Below are 13,482 nucleotides of genomic sequence, written 5' to 3'. Positions count from 1 at the left end.
AGGAGCAGGTGATGAGGTGGGTGGGGGGGGATGGGAACACAGACGGAGACAGAGCTGGGCTGACCAAAAGCCGGAAAGATGATGGAACTCCACCTAGACTTTTGAAAGCAAAAATATGGATGCGCTAACCATTCCCAGCCAAGCAAGCATCTTTTTCAAGGGCATCCTCAAGGCACGTCAGGGATGAAAGGACTGAGTCCACTTTCCTCTCAGGTTGATTCAAGCAGAGCTATTAGACAAATATTGAGTACCTACTACGTGCTAAACACTGTTGACAACACAAGATCCCCACCGTTGTGGAACTTCATTCCAGCCCTGCGAGGTGTGTGTGTACAGACAGTAAATAGTAACCAGAGAAAATTAGGGAATTATCCAGGATGTCAGAAATTGGTAAGTACTATGGGGGGGGGGGAAATAAGAGCAGAATAAGGGTGATCAGGATGGTCAGCGAGGCTTCACTGAGAAGGCTCTCAAGGAATCTTTCCAGATGACCTAGATTACGAATTCAGTATTCTGCACCGTCCACTGTGCTGTTAACTGACTTCGTTACATTTTAAAAATTGACAAACAGGTTTCTAACAGGCGTTTTTGATGAAAACATTGACTAAAGATAAAAGTATTTTCTAATACCACCAGAAACCAAGCAAAGTCAGCAGCAGAAATCTCTCTCCTAAATATTTTTCTACAACCAGTGCAACCGATTGGACACTGATTTTTATTCACCCAGTTTCGGTCCATGCCATTCTTTAAAAAATAAAGAATTTTTAAAAATGTACTTTTCGGTCCTATCATTCATATCCACTGTAGAACATTTGGGAAATATTAGAAAGTGTGAAGAAAATAAAATGTCACCAATTCCTTAAAATAATTTCTAGATAGTTTTATAACCAAGGTCACCATTCCCACCTAAAAAAAAACCCCAAAATACAAAACAACAGCCCTAAGGATCTACCACGGGGAGTCAAAGGCTGCACCACAGTAGAGATGGGCTTTCTCCAAGGAACGAGCCAAAGCACTTCAGCAAAGATGTTGCCCTCTAAACCTCCAACACCGAATGTGACCGGTGATGAATTAACATCTATTTGGACATCTGCGTTCTGGTTGGGCAAATATGTTCATTGGTTTCATTACTTCAAGGTCATGCCTTATTATTATTCTCTACTATTCATGGCCTTGGAAGGGAGCTCCTGGTCTTTGTAGAAAGGAATTCTGCGTCTGAATTCCATCTGTGACTAGACCCATGTTCCAGGTTGAAATCGTTTGAACCAGGGCTCCGGGGTCCCACCAGCAGATGTGGTCTGGAAACCCGGATTACCAATGGCTTCATTTAGATAATAATTCAGCACATTAATCTAGTTTCCCCTTTTCATTAAGATCATTTAACAGGCTGTACAAAGGTTCTAAGCATTTTACGTTCTTATGCAAAGCAGCTCACCTTATCTACACGTATGATGGCGTCTAACAGCTATGGCACCTTATCTACACGTATGATGGCGTCTAACAGCTATGGCACCTTATCTACACGTATGATGGCGTCTAACAGCTATGGCACCTTATCTACACGTATGATGGCGTCTAACAGCTATGGCACCTTATCTACACGTATGATGGCGTCTAACAGCTATGGCACCTTATCTACACGTATGATGGCGTCTAACAGCTATGGCACCTTATCTACACGTATGATGGCGTCTAACAGCTATGGCACCTTATCTACACGTATGATGGCGTCTAACAGCTATGGCACCTTATCTACACGTATGATGGCGTCTAACAGCTATGGCACCTTATCTACACGTATGATGGCGTCTAACAGCTATGGCACCTTATCTACACGTATGATGGCGTCTAACAGCTATGGTACCTTATCTACACGTATGATGGCGTCTAACAGTTACGGTATCACCTTAAATGGCTGACCAGAGAGTAGGTCTGCACCTGTGCTTCCAAGGCCATGAAGGCACAGGGGTTTCAGGACTTGGCGGAGGTCATGCTGCTGGAGTGACCCAGGTCAGGCTCGGGCTTGGATCTAAGGTGGACGCCAAAGCTGCAGTTCAACAGTCAGGAAGGGAGGACCGCCGCCTCCTTGGCCTTGGGGTTTCCCCAGGCCGCGACCTACTCTTCCACAGGCTCACCCATCAGCGGGAGCTCGAGTAAAAGGCTCTGGTCTTCGGTTCCTGACTTTGGCTGCAGAACCTGGTCCCCGAGCCGAGCTTAGGAGCTGGTCAAATGCCCGTCCCCTGGGGAGGAGGCCATGCATTTTAAGACACTGTCACCGTGAGTTTTTTTAAACATCTTTATTGGAGTATAATTGCTTTACAACGGTGTGTTAGTTGCTGCTGTATAACCAAGTGAATCAGCTATACGTATACATGTATTCCCGTATCCCCTCCCTCTTGCGTCTCCCTCCCTCCCACCCTCCCTATCCCACCCCTCTAGGCGGTCACAGAGCACGGAGCTGATCTCCCTGTGCTATGCGGCTGCTTCCCACTAGCTCTCTATTTCACACTTGGTAGTGTATATATGTCCATGCAGTGGGTTTTTATACCAGCCGTCAGGCTCATCCATCTTCAGTAGTGACTTCCAGTCAAGTAACAGGACCTCCCCCCCAGGATGGAACATCACCGTCTTTCCAGTTAGCTTGTGAGGCTGGGAGCTGTGCTAGGAGAGATCCAAGTGGAGGTGCAGGCAAATAAGGATTGGTTTGGTTTTTTGTGTTTTAAAAAAGCCCATTCTAGCCATTGACAACCAGATGTTTCTCTCCAGACAAGGCACAGAAAGGGCAGGCTGTGAGGCTGCAGGAGGTGTGCACACAGAGCGGGAGACAGAATAATACCTGCCGTGCCGGCCCCACTACCCACAGAAGGTACTGGGAGCCCCTGCCCTCCAGTGGGTATCAGCGCAGTTGAGAAGCTCGTGGAGGAGTGTTTTCTCGCGGATGTAGCTGTTACCCTCCAGGTCTGAATCGCTGTATCCGGCAGTGGGGTACCACCTGCTGAGAAGAGGGTGCTCCAGGCTGCGTGTCTGCATCCGGCCCCCCAACAGAATCTGGTGGTGGAGGGATCCCACTTCTCCAGTTTCTTCCTTTAGGGTAGTTTGCTGTACATGGAAAAGATTGTCATCAAACCTGTCATCTGATGATATCCTACTTAAGAACTTAGGAGACCATCATCATTCCCCTAATATGGCAGTGTCTTGATTGAAGAATTATACTTTTAATTTTCCTGGTCACCTTCCTCGGAACAAGTGTATATTTTTAGTACGTCCAACTTTTTCCATTGCCTCTAAGTTAAAAAATATTTGTATTGCAACAGTTTTTTGTAATATTTGCAATGCAATAGAAAACTGCATTTTCTACCATGAAAGAGGTAGACTCAAAAAAACAAAACTTTCTTTTACAATCCATTCAAGTCATCAGCATCAACCACATAGCGAGAGCAGCCAGAGAACCGTAAACACATTCGTCGACCCTCGGAACCTACAGTGACGTGTGCATATTAACTAGGTACGCGGCACGTCCAGAGAAGTGCTCGGAAGAGGCAACCCGCTGGCCCGGGAGGTGTCAGGAGTCGGGCCTTCGGGCGGCGATGAGGTGGTGAGGGTGGAGCACCCTGAAGGGGTTAGCACCCTCATCAGAGCAGCCAGAGGGCCGCTGGCTCTCTCTCCACCACTGGAGGGTCCAAGTCGGAGGTCTGCAAACTGGGAGGCCCTCGCCAGAGCCCTGCCATGCTGACGCCGCCACCTCAGACCTCCAGCCTCCAGAACCGTGAGGAGTAAATCTGCTGTTTCCACGCCACTCGGTTACGGTATTTTGTCACAGCGACGGCAGCTGAGACAGGGCAAGGGTCTTCAGGACCTTTGGGTGTTGGCGTGTTCAGCTTTTGCCTGACGCTCGACGGCTACGGCACTGCCAGCTGGGGCCGAGAAAGGTGAGGGCTTCCTCCCAGTAACATGGAGAAAACCAAGGGGTGTCCCCCTCAAGAGAGGTGACCTCCAGGGATGCGGGCTTGTCAGCTACCCAAGGGAGGATGCGGTCGAGCGTGGCTTTGGGGCTGCAGCTCCAGGAGGAGGAGTTGGCTGGAGCAGCACGTCTTCAAACGCTGGATGAGGCTGAGCTCTAAGAGAGGGGGCGGGTTGGCTCTAAGACCGCAGGCTGAGGACCACGCTCCCTGAGGGCCTCCTGGGGCCAGAGTTCTGGGTGGGGCCCCTGAGGAAGCCCACGGGGAGCGAGGGCAGGGTCACGCGGGTCACGTGACACATGGAGGCCTGGCTGGCGTCCCCTGTGGTCATGGCCACAGCATGCGATCCTGTCCAGGGCGCCACCCCAGCTGACCCCGCACGACCCGCGGTACAGAGGTGGAAGCAGCCCTACTGACTTGGGCGCAAACGCTCAGAAAGGCTGGATAATTCGCTTGAAGTCATGGGGCCAAGAAGGATGACCCAGCACTCCCACCAGAGCGGCCACGTCTGGACAGGGGAGGCTGTTTCTGCGGACAGCAGAGGGCAGCCGGGCCAGGTGTTAGAGCGGAAATGATGTTAATTACGTGAATCAAACACTCACAGATGAATAATGCTGGATTCTAGTGAGCAACTGGCCAAAACTAGACCTGTGTTTATTGAAAAGGAGCATTTTAAAAGAATACTTTCAAGCTTTTTTATCCTCTCAGTTCTGAACTTTGGTCTTGAAAAATTATTCTGGCATTCTGGCGCTGGGCGGTAGAAATGGCGAAAAGAGTAGATTATAAACCAGCCAGTACACAGAAACCAAAGACAAAACTGTAAGGCACCAGAAATGCTTTGTTTGGAAATGTCAGAGTTTCAGGAGATACAAAGATTCTAATTTACAATTTAAGACTTTAATGTGTGAGGCACTTTGGAAGAGAAGATGGACAGTTTTAGCTCCTGGAAACAGGATTTAATGGCATTTGGCAAAAGCCACTCGTGAAGAGCCTGGTAGCTCCAGACTGTAATTCACAGGCCGTTAGTGGAAAATGAAGGCACGTTTAATGCAGACTGATGAGCAGAAGCGACCTTATTGTCCTCTGCTGTCTGTGCAAAGAGGCAAGGGAACGGCGAAACCAGATTTGACCAGGAAATCTCTGGCCAGGCAGGGAGGTGATGGTACAAGTGCCACCTGGACAGAGCGTCGGTGGTCCACACTCCAAACCACACGGGGACCCCGCCTGGCATCCCCTCCCCCGCACCCACTCTATCGACAGGCTCATACTGGGACTCGCAGTTCACGCTCCGCTGGCCCACCTGGTGCTAGGACGTACCGGAGCGCATATGTCCCGGAGCGCATACATACGAATCCTGATCGGCCCCACGCAGCTGGAGACTCCCACACGGTCGTTTGAGATTAAAAATAATTGTCAATGGCAACTATAAGCCTTAAAGAAGTTCCTGAAGCCAAAACGTGTCTGTAGTGTGTCCTTTAACTGTTTCCTCCTGAATTGCTGTGTAAATCAGCGTTTCTGCTGTCCAGGCACTCACGGTGTAGAGGGATTCCCGCGTGATGTCGACGTGGTACACACAGCAGGCAGATCAGAGAGTCGGGAGGAAGTGGGATTTCCATGACAACGTCCAGAACCCGCCTGTTTTGGCTAAGGTGATGGTCTGCCTCACTCACCTGGAGAGCTCTATTCTTATGTAACTAGGTGCCCCCAACCTCAGGTCCCAGACACCAGATGTCTAATTTCAAAGGCAACAACTAAAGATACAATGAACTCACCGAGAACAGGAATGGCAGATTCAGTTGAAACTCTCACCACATACCTTACTTCTCCTGGAAGCCTCCCCGGCCGCTCTTGGGAGGGCATGGCCCCAAAGCCAGAGTCCTGGGCTTGTCACCTGCCACACGAGGCACCAGCCGTGCCCCGTGCGATCACCTGTCCCTCACCTTCTCCATCTGTGTGATGGGGACGATCCCAGGACGGCCTCGAGCAGCTGGGACGAGGATGCCATGGCCGGCCCAGAGGGAGCGCTGAGCACACATCAGCCGTGATCAGCCATGGGGGCGCCAAGGCCGTGCCCTGTGGCTCTGTATTCCCGGTGCCCAGTGCCCTTGGGGGCTCGACAAAGGCTTTCCCGAGCGCACGGAAGGCAGGCGGGACAGGGGAGAGGAAAGCTGGAGGGGGGAGAGGAAAGCTGGGGGAGGGAGGGCTAGCTGACGACAGTTTGGTGAAATATTTTTAACAGATAATTTCCAAAGAGTAAAGGAAGAGTAAAGGCAAGCTTGAGATTCCGGTTTCTCTTGGAGTCGCTCTAATTAAAATCATTTCAAGATACAAAAATGCGGCGGTAGAAAAAGAAAGCACACAAGTAATAAATTTGTTAGAACACCTCTCTAGAAGCGCTCCCCGCTTCGGGCACTGAGCATTTCCGGAAAGGCCGCAGGGGCTCCTGTCCCATCGCTGAGTCCGAGCTTTGCCACAGACGAACACACACAGAGTCGTGTCGTAATACTTTTTTATTACAATATCCAAAAAACTGAGTATGCAAGTTTAGGAGGTCTCAAGACCCCCTTCCTCAGCTGTAGGAATGTGCCCATCTCAAGAGTGTAGATTTAAACTATAAAGGAGTTCAAATGTAAAGAAAAAAGAAAATGCAATTTCTTCATAAACATTCTGTATCTCCTACTACCAATCACATATCCTTTTGTAAACCCTGAAAAATTTCCCTGTAAAGCAAATTTTATATATATATATATATATATATAGTGTATGTGTGTGTGTGTGAAGTGTTGGTCGCTCCCCTTTCCCAAAGATCAGCTGCTTTCCTTAATCATCTGTATTAGTGTCAACAAATGGCTATAGATACATATTACTTTGAGAGTTAAATACATCATTGTGAGATTGAAACGAGCCGAAGGGCAAGAGGCCGATGGCACATCCTGGGGGAACATTCCCGAAACCTCTGTCTTTCCGAGTCTCCGGACCGACTTTCCAGGACCTCTTTTCTTTAGTGCAAGTGCAGCCCCAAAGGCACTGGACAGCTTCTTCCCTCCCGTCTCACCCGCTGGTTCCAGTATTGCTACGAGTGCCCGGGGTCACCCCCGGAGAGTCTGGGAGCTGTGTGAACGCAAATGACACAGATCCAGGGATGCCGGGACCGGGACAGGTGGTCCCTGGGCAGGTGCCACCCAGGGCCCGGCCCCGCTGTCACGTGCGCTGTGGCTCACGGAAGTAAGGGCGGCTCTGGTGCATCCAAACCGCGCCCGATGTCTTTAGAGGGGGGGTTGGCTGGCACGAGCGATTTGAACAGACTAAGGCTGGCTCCCACGGAGAAGGAATAAGGTGGTCTGACTCGTCCCCTTTCACCTCCCCATCACCAAAACCGTCCAGGAGGGCCTGGGACGGCAAAGGAGGGCGGATGGCAAACGAACCGACCCGGACAGAAAGGGAAACCAGCTGGAGAGAGCAAGGACGGGGCGGCCACCGGGAGCGGGCCTGCGGGAGGGCCCGGGCCGGGGCGCCTTTCCGGGGCGCGTCCACTGGGCTCACTGCAGCGCCCGGACGAGGTAGAGCTTCTCCCCGTGCTCGCTGGTGAAGATGGGGGCCTTCTTGTAGTGATCCACCAGCTCGTCCATGGTGTGGAAGCGCCGCTGCCCGATGCAGTAGACGTTGTCCACCAGCTGCACCTTGAAATGCTTGTTCTTCCCTGATGCTTTGAGAGACACGGAGAAGTCACTGGGCTGCAGAGGAAAGAGGACACCAGTTACCACCCGGCCCTGGGCCACGAGCCAGGAGCCACGAGCAGGGCCGGGGGCGGGGCACCGGGCTCTGCGTCCATGCCCGGGGCGGCTCCTGGTCTTTACAATGACCCAGAGGTCGGCTGAGATGCTCGTGTTCTGCAGTGAAGAAAACTGACACTTTGCTTAGTAGGGTTTCGGTGCTAAATGTATTTCGTTATTTCAGAACTGGAGACTCGTTATGGAATGGACAGCATCAGTGTTAACCGCTGTTAAGTCTTCATTTCCCCAAGCTATTTCTTGAATTTGTAAAAAGTGATTTCTATACAGGCAGCAGCTAGAAGTTTCACTTTCTCTAACTTCTACCACTATTAGAAGTTCACCCAACAGCGTGGTGCTGGCACAAAAACAGACACATAGGTCTATGGAACAGAAAAGAGAGCCCCCAAATAAACCCACACACCTATGGTCAATCAATCTACGACAAAGGAAGTAAGAATATACAAGAGAGAAAAGACAGTCTCTTCAGTAAGCGGTGCTGGGAAGTTGGACAGCCACTTGTAAAGGATGAAATTAGAACGTTCTCTAGCATCATATACAAAAATAAACTCGAGATGGATTAAAGACCTAAATATAAGATTGGAATCCATAAAACTCCGAGAGGAAAACATAGGCAGAACACTCTGACATAAATTGCAGCAATATATTTTTGGATCTGTCTCCTAAAGCAAAGGAAATAAAAGCAAAAATAAACAAATGGGGCCTAATTAAACTTAAAAGCTTTTGCACAGCAAAGGAAAAGAAACCATCGACAAAATGAAAAGACAACCTACTGAATGTGAGAAAACATTTGCAAATGATGTGACCAATAAGGGGTTATTTATATATATCCAACATATATAAACAGCTCATACAACTCAATATCAAAAAACAAACGACCCAATTAAAAAAATGGGCAGACGAACGGCATAGACATTTTCCAGAGAGGAAATGAAGGTGGCCAACAGGCACGTGAGAAGATGCTCAACATCGTTTAATCATCAGGGAAATGCAAATCAGAACCACAAGGAGATACGACCTCACACCTGTCAGAATGACTGTCATCAAAAAGAACGCAAATAACAAATGTTGGGAGAGAGCGTGGAGAAAAGGAAACCCTGTTGCACTGTTGGTGGGAATGTAAATTGGTACAGCCACTGTGGAGAACAGTAGGGAGGTTTCCCAAAACACTAAAAATAGAACTGCCATATGACCCAGCAACTCCACTGCTGGGTATATATCCAAAAAAAAAAAAACCCCAAAATGCTAATTCAAAAAGATACATGCAGCCCAACATTTCTCAGCAGCATTATTTACAATTGCCAAGGTGCAGAAGCAACCCAAGTGTCCGTCAACAGATGAATGTATAAAAAAGATGTGGTACATATATACAAGGGAATACCACTCATTCATAAAAAAGAATGAAATTTTGTCATTTGCAGCAACGTGGATGGACTCGGAGGGCATTATGCTAAGTGAAGAAGTCAGGCAGAGAAAGACAAACACTGTATGATCTCACTTACATGTGGAATCTGAGAAATACAACAAACTAGCGAACGTAAAAAAGAAGCTGACTCCCAGATATAGGGAACAAACTAGTGGTTACCAGTGGGGAGAGGGAAGCGGGGAGGGGCAATATAGCAGTAGGGGATTAAGAGGTATACACTTTAGGTATAAAATAAGCTACAAGGCTATATTGTACAGCAAGGGGAATACAGCCAGTACTTTACAATAACTGTAAATGGAGTATAACCTTTAAAAATGTGAATGACTACATTGTACACCTGTAACTTACAGAATATCGTACATCAACGATACGTCAATTTAAAATTTTTAAATTTTTCTAATTCTCAGCTATTTAAAAATAAATATTTTAAGAGCAGTGGAAAATTCTGGCTGCATTTTAACATGGTTCATAGTATCCCAGAGGCGGCTATACTATGGTTCATGTAGAGATTTTACTGAGAAATGTTTAAATTTGTGATTATGTCAGTGCCCTACGTATATGTGAATATATTATATTTTAGAAAGATATTACTACTTTTATTAAAATTAGTCTTTCGTCTCATTTATTGAAAAATATGTAGGGTAAGACATTGAATGAGGAATATTCTCCGGGGAAAAAAAGTACTGCTGAATTCGATAAACAATTATTTACTGAACGTGGACTCACACCAAACAGGCCATGCCCTGGCTGCGTGTGCATAACAGCACAGCATGTATGCTCTACATGGGTTTCTGCTCTCTTGGAAGTGACCATCCAGTGGGGGAAACGGATAAAGAAGGAGCTGGTACATAGGCGCAAATTGTGCCGAGTTCTGCAGAGAGAAAGGAGAGAGTACTGAGGTGGCACAGGGCATTTAAACTCGGGGCGGGAGGTCAGGAAAGGCCTCCACAGAAACCGGACCTGGGCCCGAGACGCGCGCTGGTGGGTGAGCACTGAAGAGGGGAGGGGGGACGTCGGTGAAGAAAGGGAGAGGGTCCTGCCTCTCCGGAGGCACTAAGTGGCCGGCGTGGCTGAGGGAGAGGAGGGTGGACACTGGCCTCCCTCAGTGGCCTCAGAATAAAACCCAGCCACCCACCACGGCCCACCAGGGCTGTGTCACCTGTCCCTGCTTTCCCAGATCCGACCAATGAGACAGACGGATGCCCCTCCCAACCCCAGTCCCATTTTCGCTCCTGTTCATGTGGTTTGAGCCAGCTTTTGTCCCCCTCCTTGGTTGACCATTCCTGTAGGTCTCAGCTCACAAGCTGACCACCCTGGAGAAGCCTCCCCATCCAAACCGGATTAGCTCTGCCCACCTTGGCTACTGTCCAGCAGAAGGCGTCCTGACGCGGCAGGCCGGGAGGGGCCGCGTCTAATCCACGGCTGCGTTCCGCAGGGAGCCCTACGGATGGTGGGAGCCGGATAATCCAGGTCTAAACTGGATTCCTAGACCAGGCTGCCTCCTTTCTCCAAACCCAGCAACTTACTGCTGGTGAGCACCCACCAGCCCGGCCCCTGCTTCGCATCCCTCCCATCAGGACAAAACCAGCAAGCACCCCGCCCCCATCCACTGGCTTTTACGACGACTCTGCAAACCGTTGATTTAAGGTGTGCAAATCTTGCAAAACAAGAGATCACCCCATATAAACGAATGACAACTCAGGGAAATGGGGGTCTGAGAAAATCCAACTCTGGGGCGGGCTGCCACCTGTCACAGCTGTCGGCAGAAACGCATCTCAGAGACACATGGATATATAGTTTGTATTTGTGTGTCCCTTTGCCCCAAACCGACCAAATAAAAACAAATGTTTAAGGGAAAAACCTCACCTTATCTCCATACTAAACCCAGGGCTTGATGACTTGGAGGAAACCCAGGAAGTTTTATCTCTGATTAGGCCTTGGGCTATGTATTAGTTTCAGAATCACGGCCATTAGAGGATTAGGGGCCCAGAGCAGGTGGGGAAGGAGACACAGAACTTGAAAATTATTTCCCCAACTTGATCTCTTAGAAATGAATCACCATGGGGTGAAGATCTTCTGAGCCAGCCCAGGAGGGCGAGTGCGGATGGGGCGCAGGGGCCTTGGATGGCCCCTCAAAAAAAAGGAATCATCACGAACGCTGATGTCACGATGACCCTGTCAACCAGCTAAACAGCACAGAAGGACATTCTAAGTAATCACCCTGCACAATTCTCAAATCACTGCTATCTTCCGGAAACTGAACACGATGGATGCGAGCTGGCCTCAGTGTTTTCAGTATTCCCGCCCAAGTTGCATGTTGTATACGGTTTTGAAAATAGAACAAACTAAAACAGGTACCGCCCGACAGATGCTCTGCACAGGATGGCCCAGAGCATTGGCCCTGCGGCCACTGTCACACGGCGATCAGTCCTGGTGGGTGAAGGAGAAGCTCCATGGGCAGTCACCACGCCCCTGGGTCCAGCAGCACATACACACTAGGGACCGCTCGGCTCTCTCCTGGGGCTTCAGGTTTTTATGAAGTGACGTTTAGTTTCGAGCATCTGTTAGTTTTTATAAGCATATACATTCTGTGCCATAAGTCTGTGCCTTCAGATAAAGACAGAAGGCGACTTCAGTTTTATAGTTTAGCACAAGCCAGGCACTGAGCTACTTTTAGAGATACTTTAATCAATTCACAGACAAAGTGGCATCGTACGGAGGGAGTAGGTGAGTCAGTCAGAGTCGGCACGTGATAGGCTCAATTTTAATTAAGCCCCATGATCAACAGACGACTCTGAATTTGTTTTTAATTTAAGCTCCTTCATTTAACATCACGGCGTGTCACGTGTGTACGTGCATTACAGCAGTAAAACCAATGCAGCAGAGAAAGTAACTTTTAATTTTGTGGGCTCCTGAGTAGAAACCTTGAAGTCAAGGACATAGAATGAACTAAATTTATGTCAAGCAGGGCTGCTGAACCTTTGGGGAAATCTCAATTCTGCAGGAGTACATTTTCCAATCTATGTACCAAAATGCACTGTTACGTGTTACCACTAAATTCTAAACGAAGCCTGAGGATGAAATGGATCAGTGGTTCTCAAACTGAGCTCCCAAGACCACAGCATAAGCACCTCCTGGGAATCTGTCAGGTGAAAGATCGAATTCTCAGGCCCCGCCACGGAACCCCTGATTCAGCAGCTCTGGGGCGGGGCCCAGCCATCTGTGTTTCATGAGCCCTCCGGGGGATGCTGATGCAGTTGGAGAAGTGGGCTCTGAGCCAACCACCAGAAGAAGTGTTTTCAAATGCTCAGAGCCACGAGGACAAGACAGGAATGAGCTTTACGGGCGAAGTAGCCTCTCGAAGGAGGCGGCTCCGAAGGGCCAAGCTCACCCCCAGGCGGTGGATGCCCTTCTGACTCTGTCCTGAGAAGTCAGGCCCTGCTCTAGACAGTCCCTGTGGGGAAGCCCCCAGAAGGGACAGCAGGCACTCTCTTCCCTTCACACCGAGCCGGTCCCCTGGATCTGACGGAGACGCGGCTGCTCCAGACCCAGAACGAACTTGCCCCGCACGATCCCTGAGAAGTCGACCCCACTGGCCTTGTGCACGAGGGCTGTGATCCTTCCAGGCTCAGCTCCCAAACAGCCTCTGGGGAGTCGAGTGAAGGAGGCGGGAGCCACACTCACCTGCACGGGCGGGGGGTGCTGGCGGGAGGACTCAGCGATGCTCTAACCCTAAGCTTGTCACAGAACCGTGACAGGTGTCTGCTGGCCTGTCTGCATTGAGAAAGAGGACCGAAACCCACCGGCCCAGCAGCTGGGGCGCGAATGACCTGGAGACGCAGGCCCACACGAGGGAGTGCCGTGCGCCTCCCATGCTGGGTACAGGGTGAGTCCCTCATCCAGAGCCAGCAAGCCACGCTCATTTCCGAGGCAGGGAGAGAGCTGTACCGGGAACCCCTCCCGGTGGTGGAGGCACGAGCCAGAACTGCTGCGGGCCTGGACACAGGGTCTCTGCACCATCGAGAAGCTGAAGACGCGCTTTCTCCAGGACCCGGCTGTTTCACCCCAGGGCGTGCTCGGGTTCAGAGGAGCGTGTACAGGTGCAGCAGGACTACTCCTGCTGGCCCCAGGTGCCGACGTGCCTCACGTCCACCGCAGGAGTCAGGAAACACAGGAGGGGACACTTCATCCCACAACAAAATGAATGCGTCAACACGGACTGAACGATCTCACAAAGTGTGGACAAAAGAAGAAAGTAAGAACAGCCACAGTGCGATATCAACTGACAAACCAGAAGCAGGCAGAA

General features: G+C 49.8%; 1 protein-coding gene across 7 annotated transcripts in view; it reads right to left on the bottom strand.

The window, feature by feature from the left end:
* Positions 1-6,451: 6,451 nt before the first annotated feature.
* NCK2 (NCK adaptor protein 2) overlaps positions 6,452-13,482 on the bottom strand; it is a 136,239-nt gene continuing 129,208 nt past the window's right edge. For 6 of the 7 annotated variants that reach the window (XM_032651981.1, XM_032651986.1, XM_032651985.1 and 3 more), the window contains exon 5: positions 6,452-7,693. In XM_032651981.1, the coding sequence (XP_032507872.1) occupies positions 7,499-7,693 (195 nt within the window). In that variant the 3' untranslated portion in view covers positions 6,452-7,498. Of the gene's footprint in view, positions 7,694-9,164; positions 10,048-13,482 lie in introns of those variants that run through there. The other variant, XM_032651987.1, reaches the window with a different exon arrangement.

The sequence above is a fragment of the Phocoena sinus genome, chromosome 13, assembly GCF_008692025.1.
Source record: "Phocoena sinus isolate mPhoSin1 chromosome 13, mPhoSin1.pri, whole genome shotgun sequence".
NCBI classification, from domain to species: domain Eukaryota; kingdom Metazoa; phylum Chordata; class Mammalia; order Artiodactyla; family Phocoenidae; genus Phocoena; species Phocoena sinus.
This window is presented reverse-complemented; position numbering and strand designations above follow the sequence as displayed.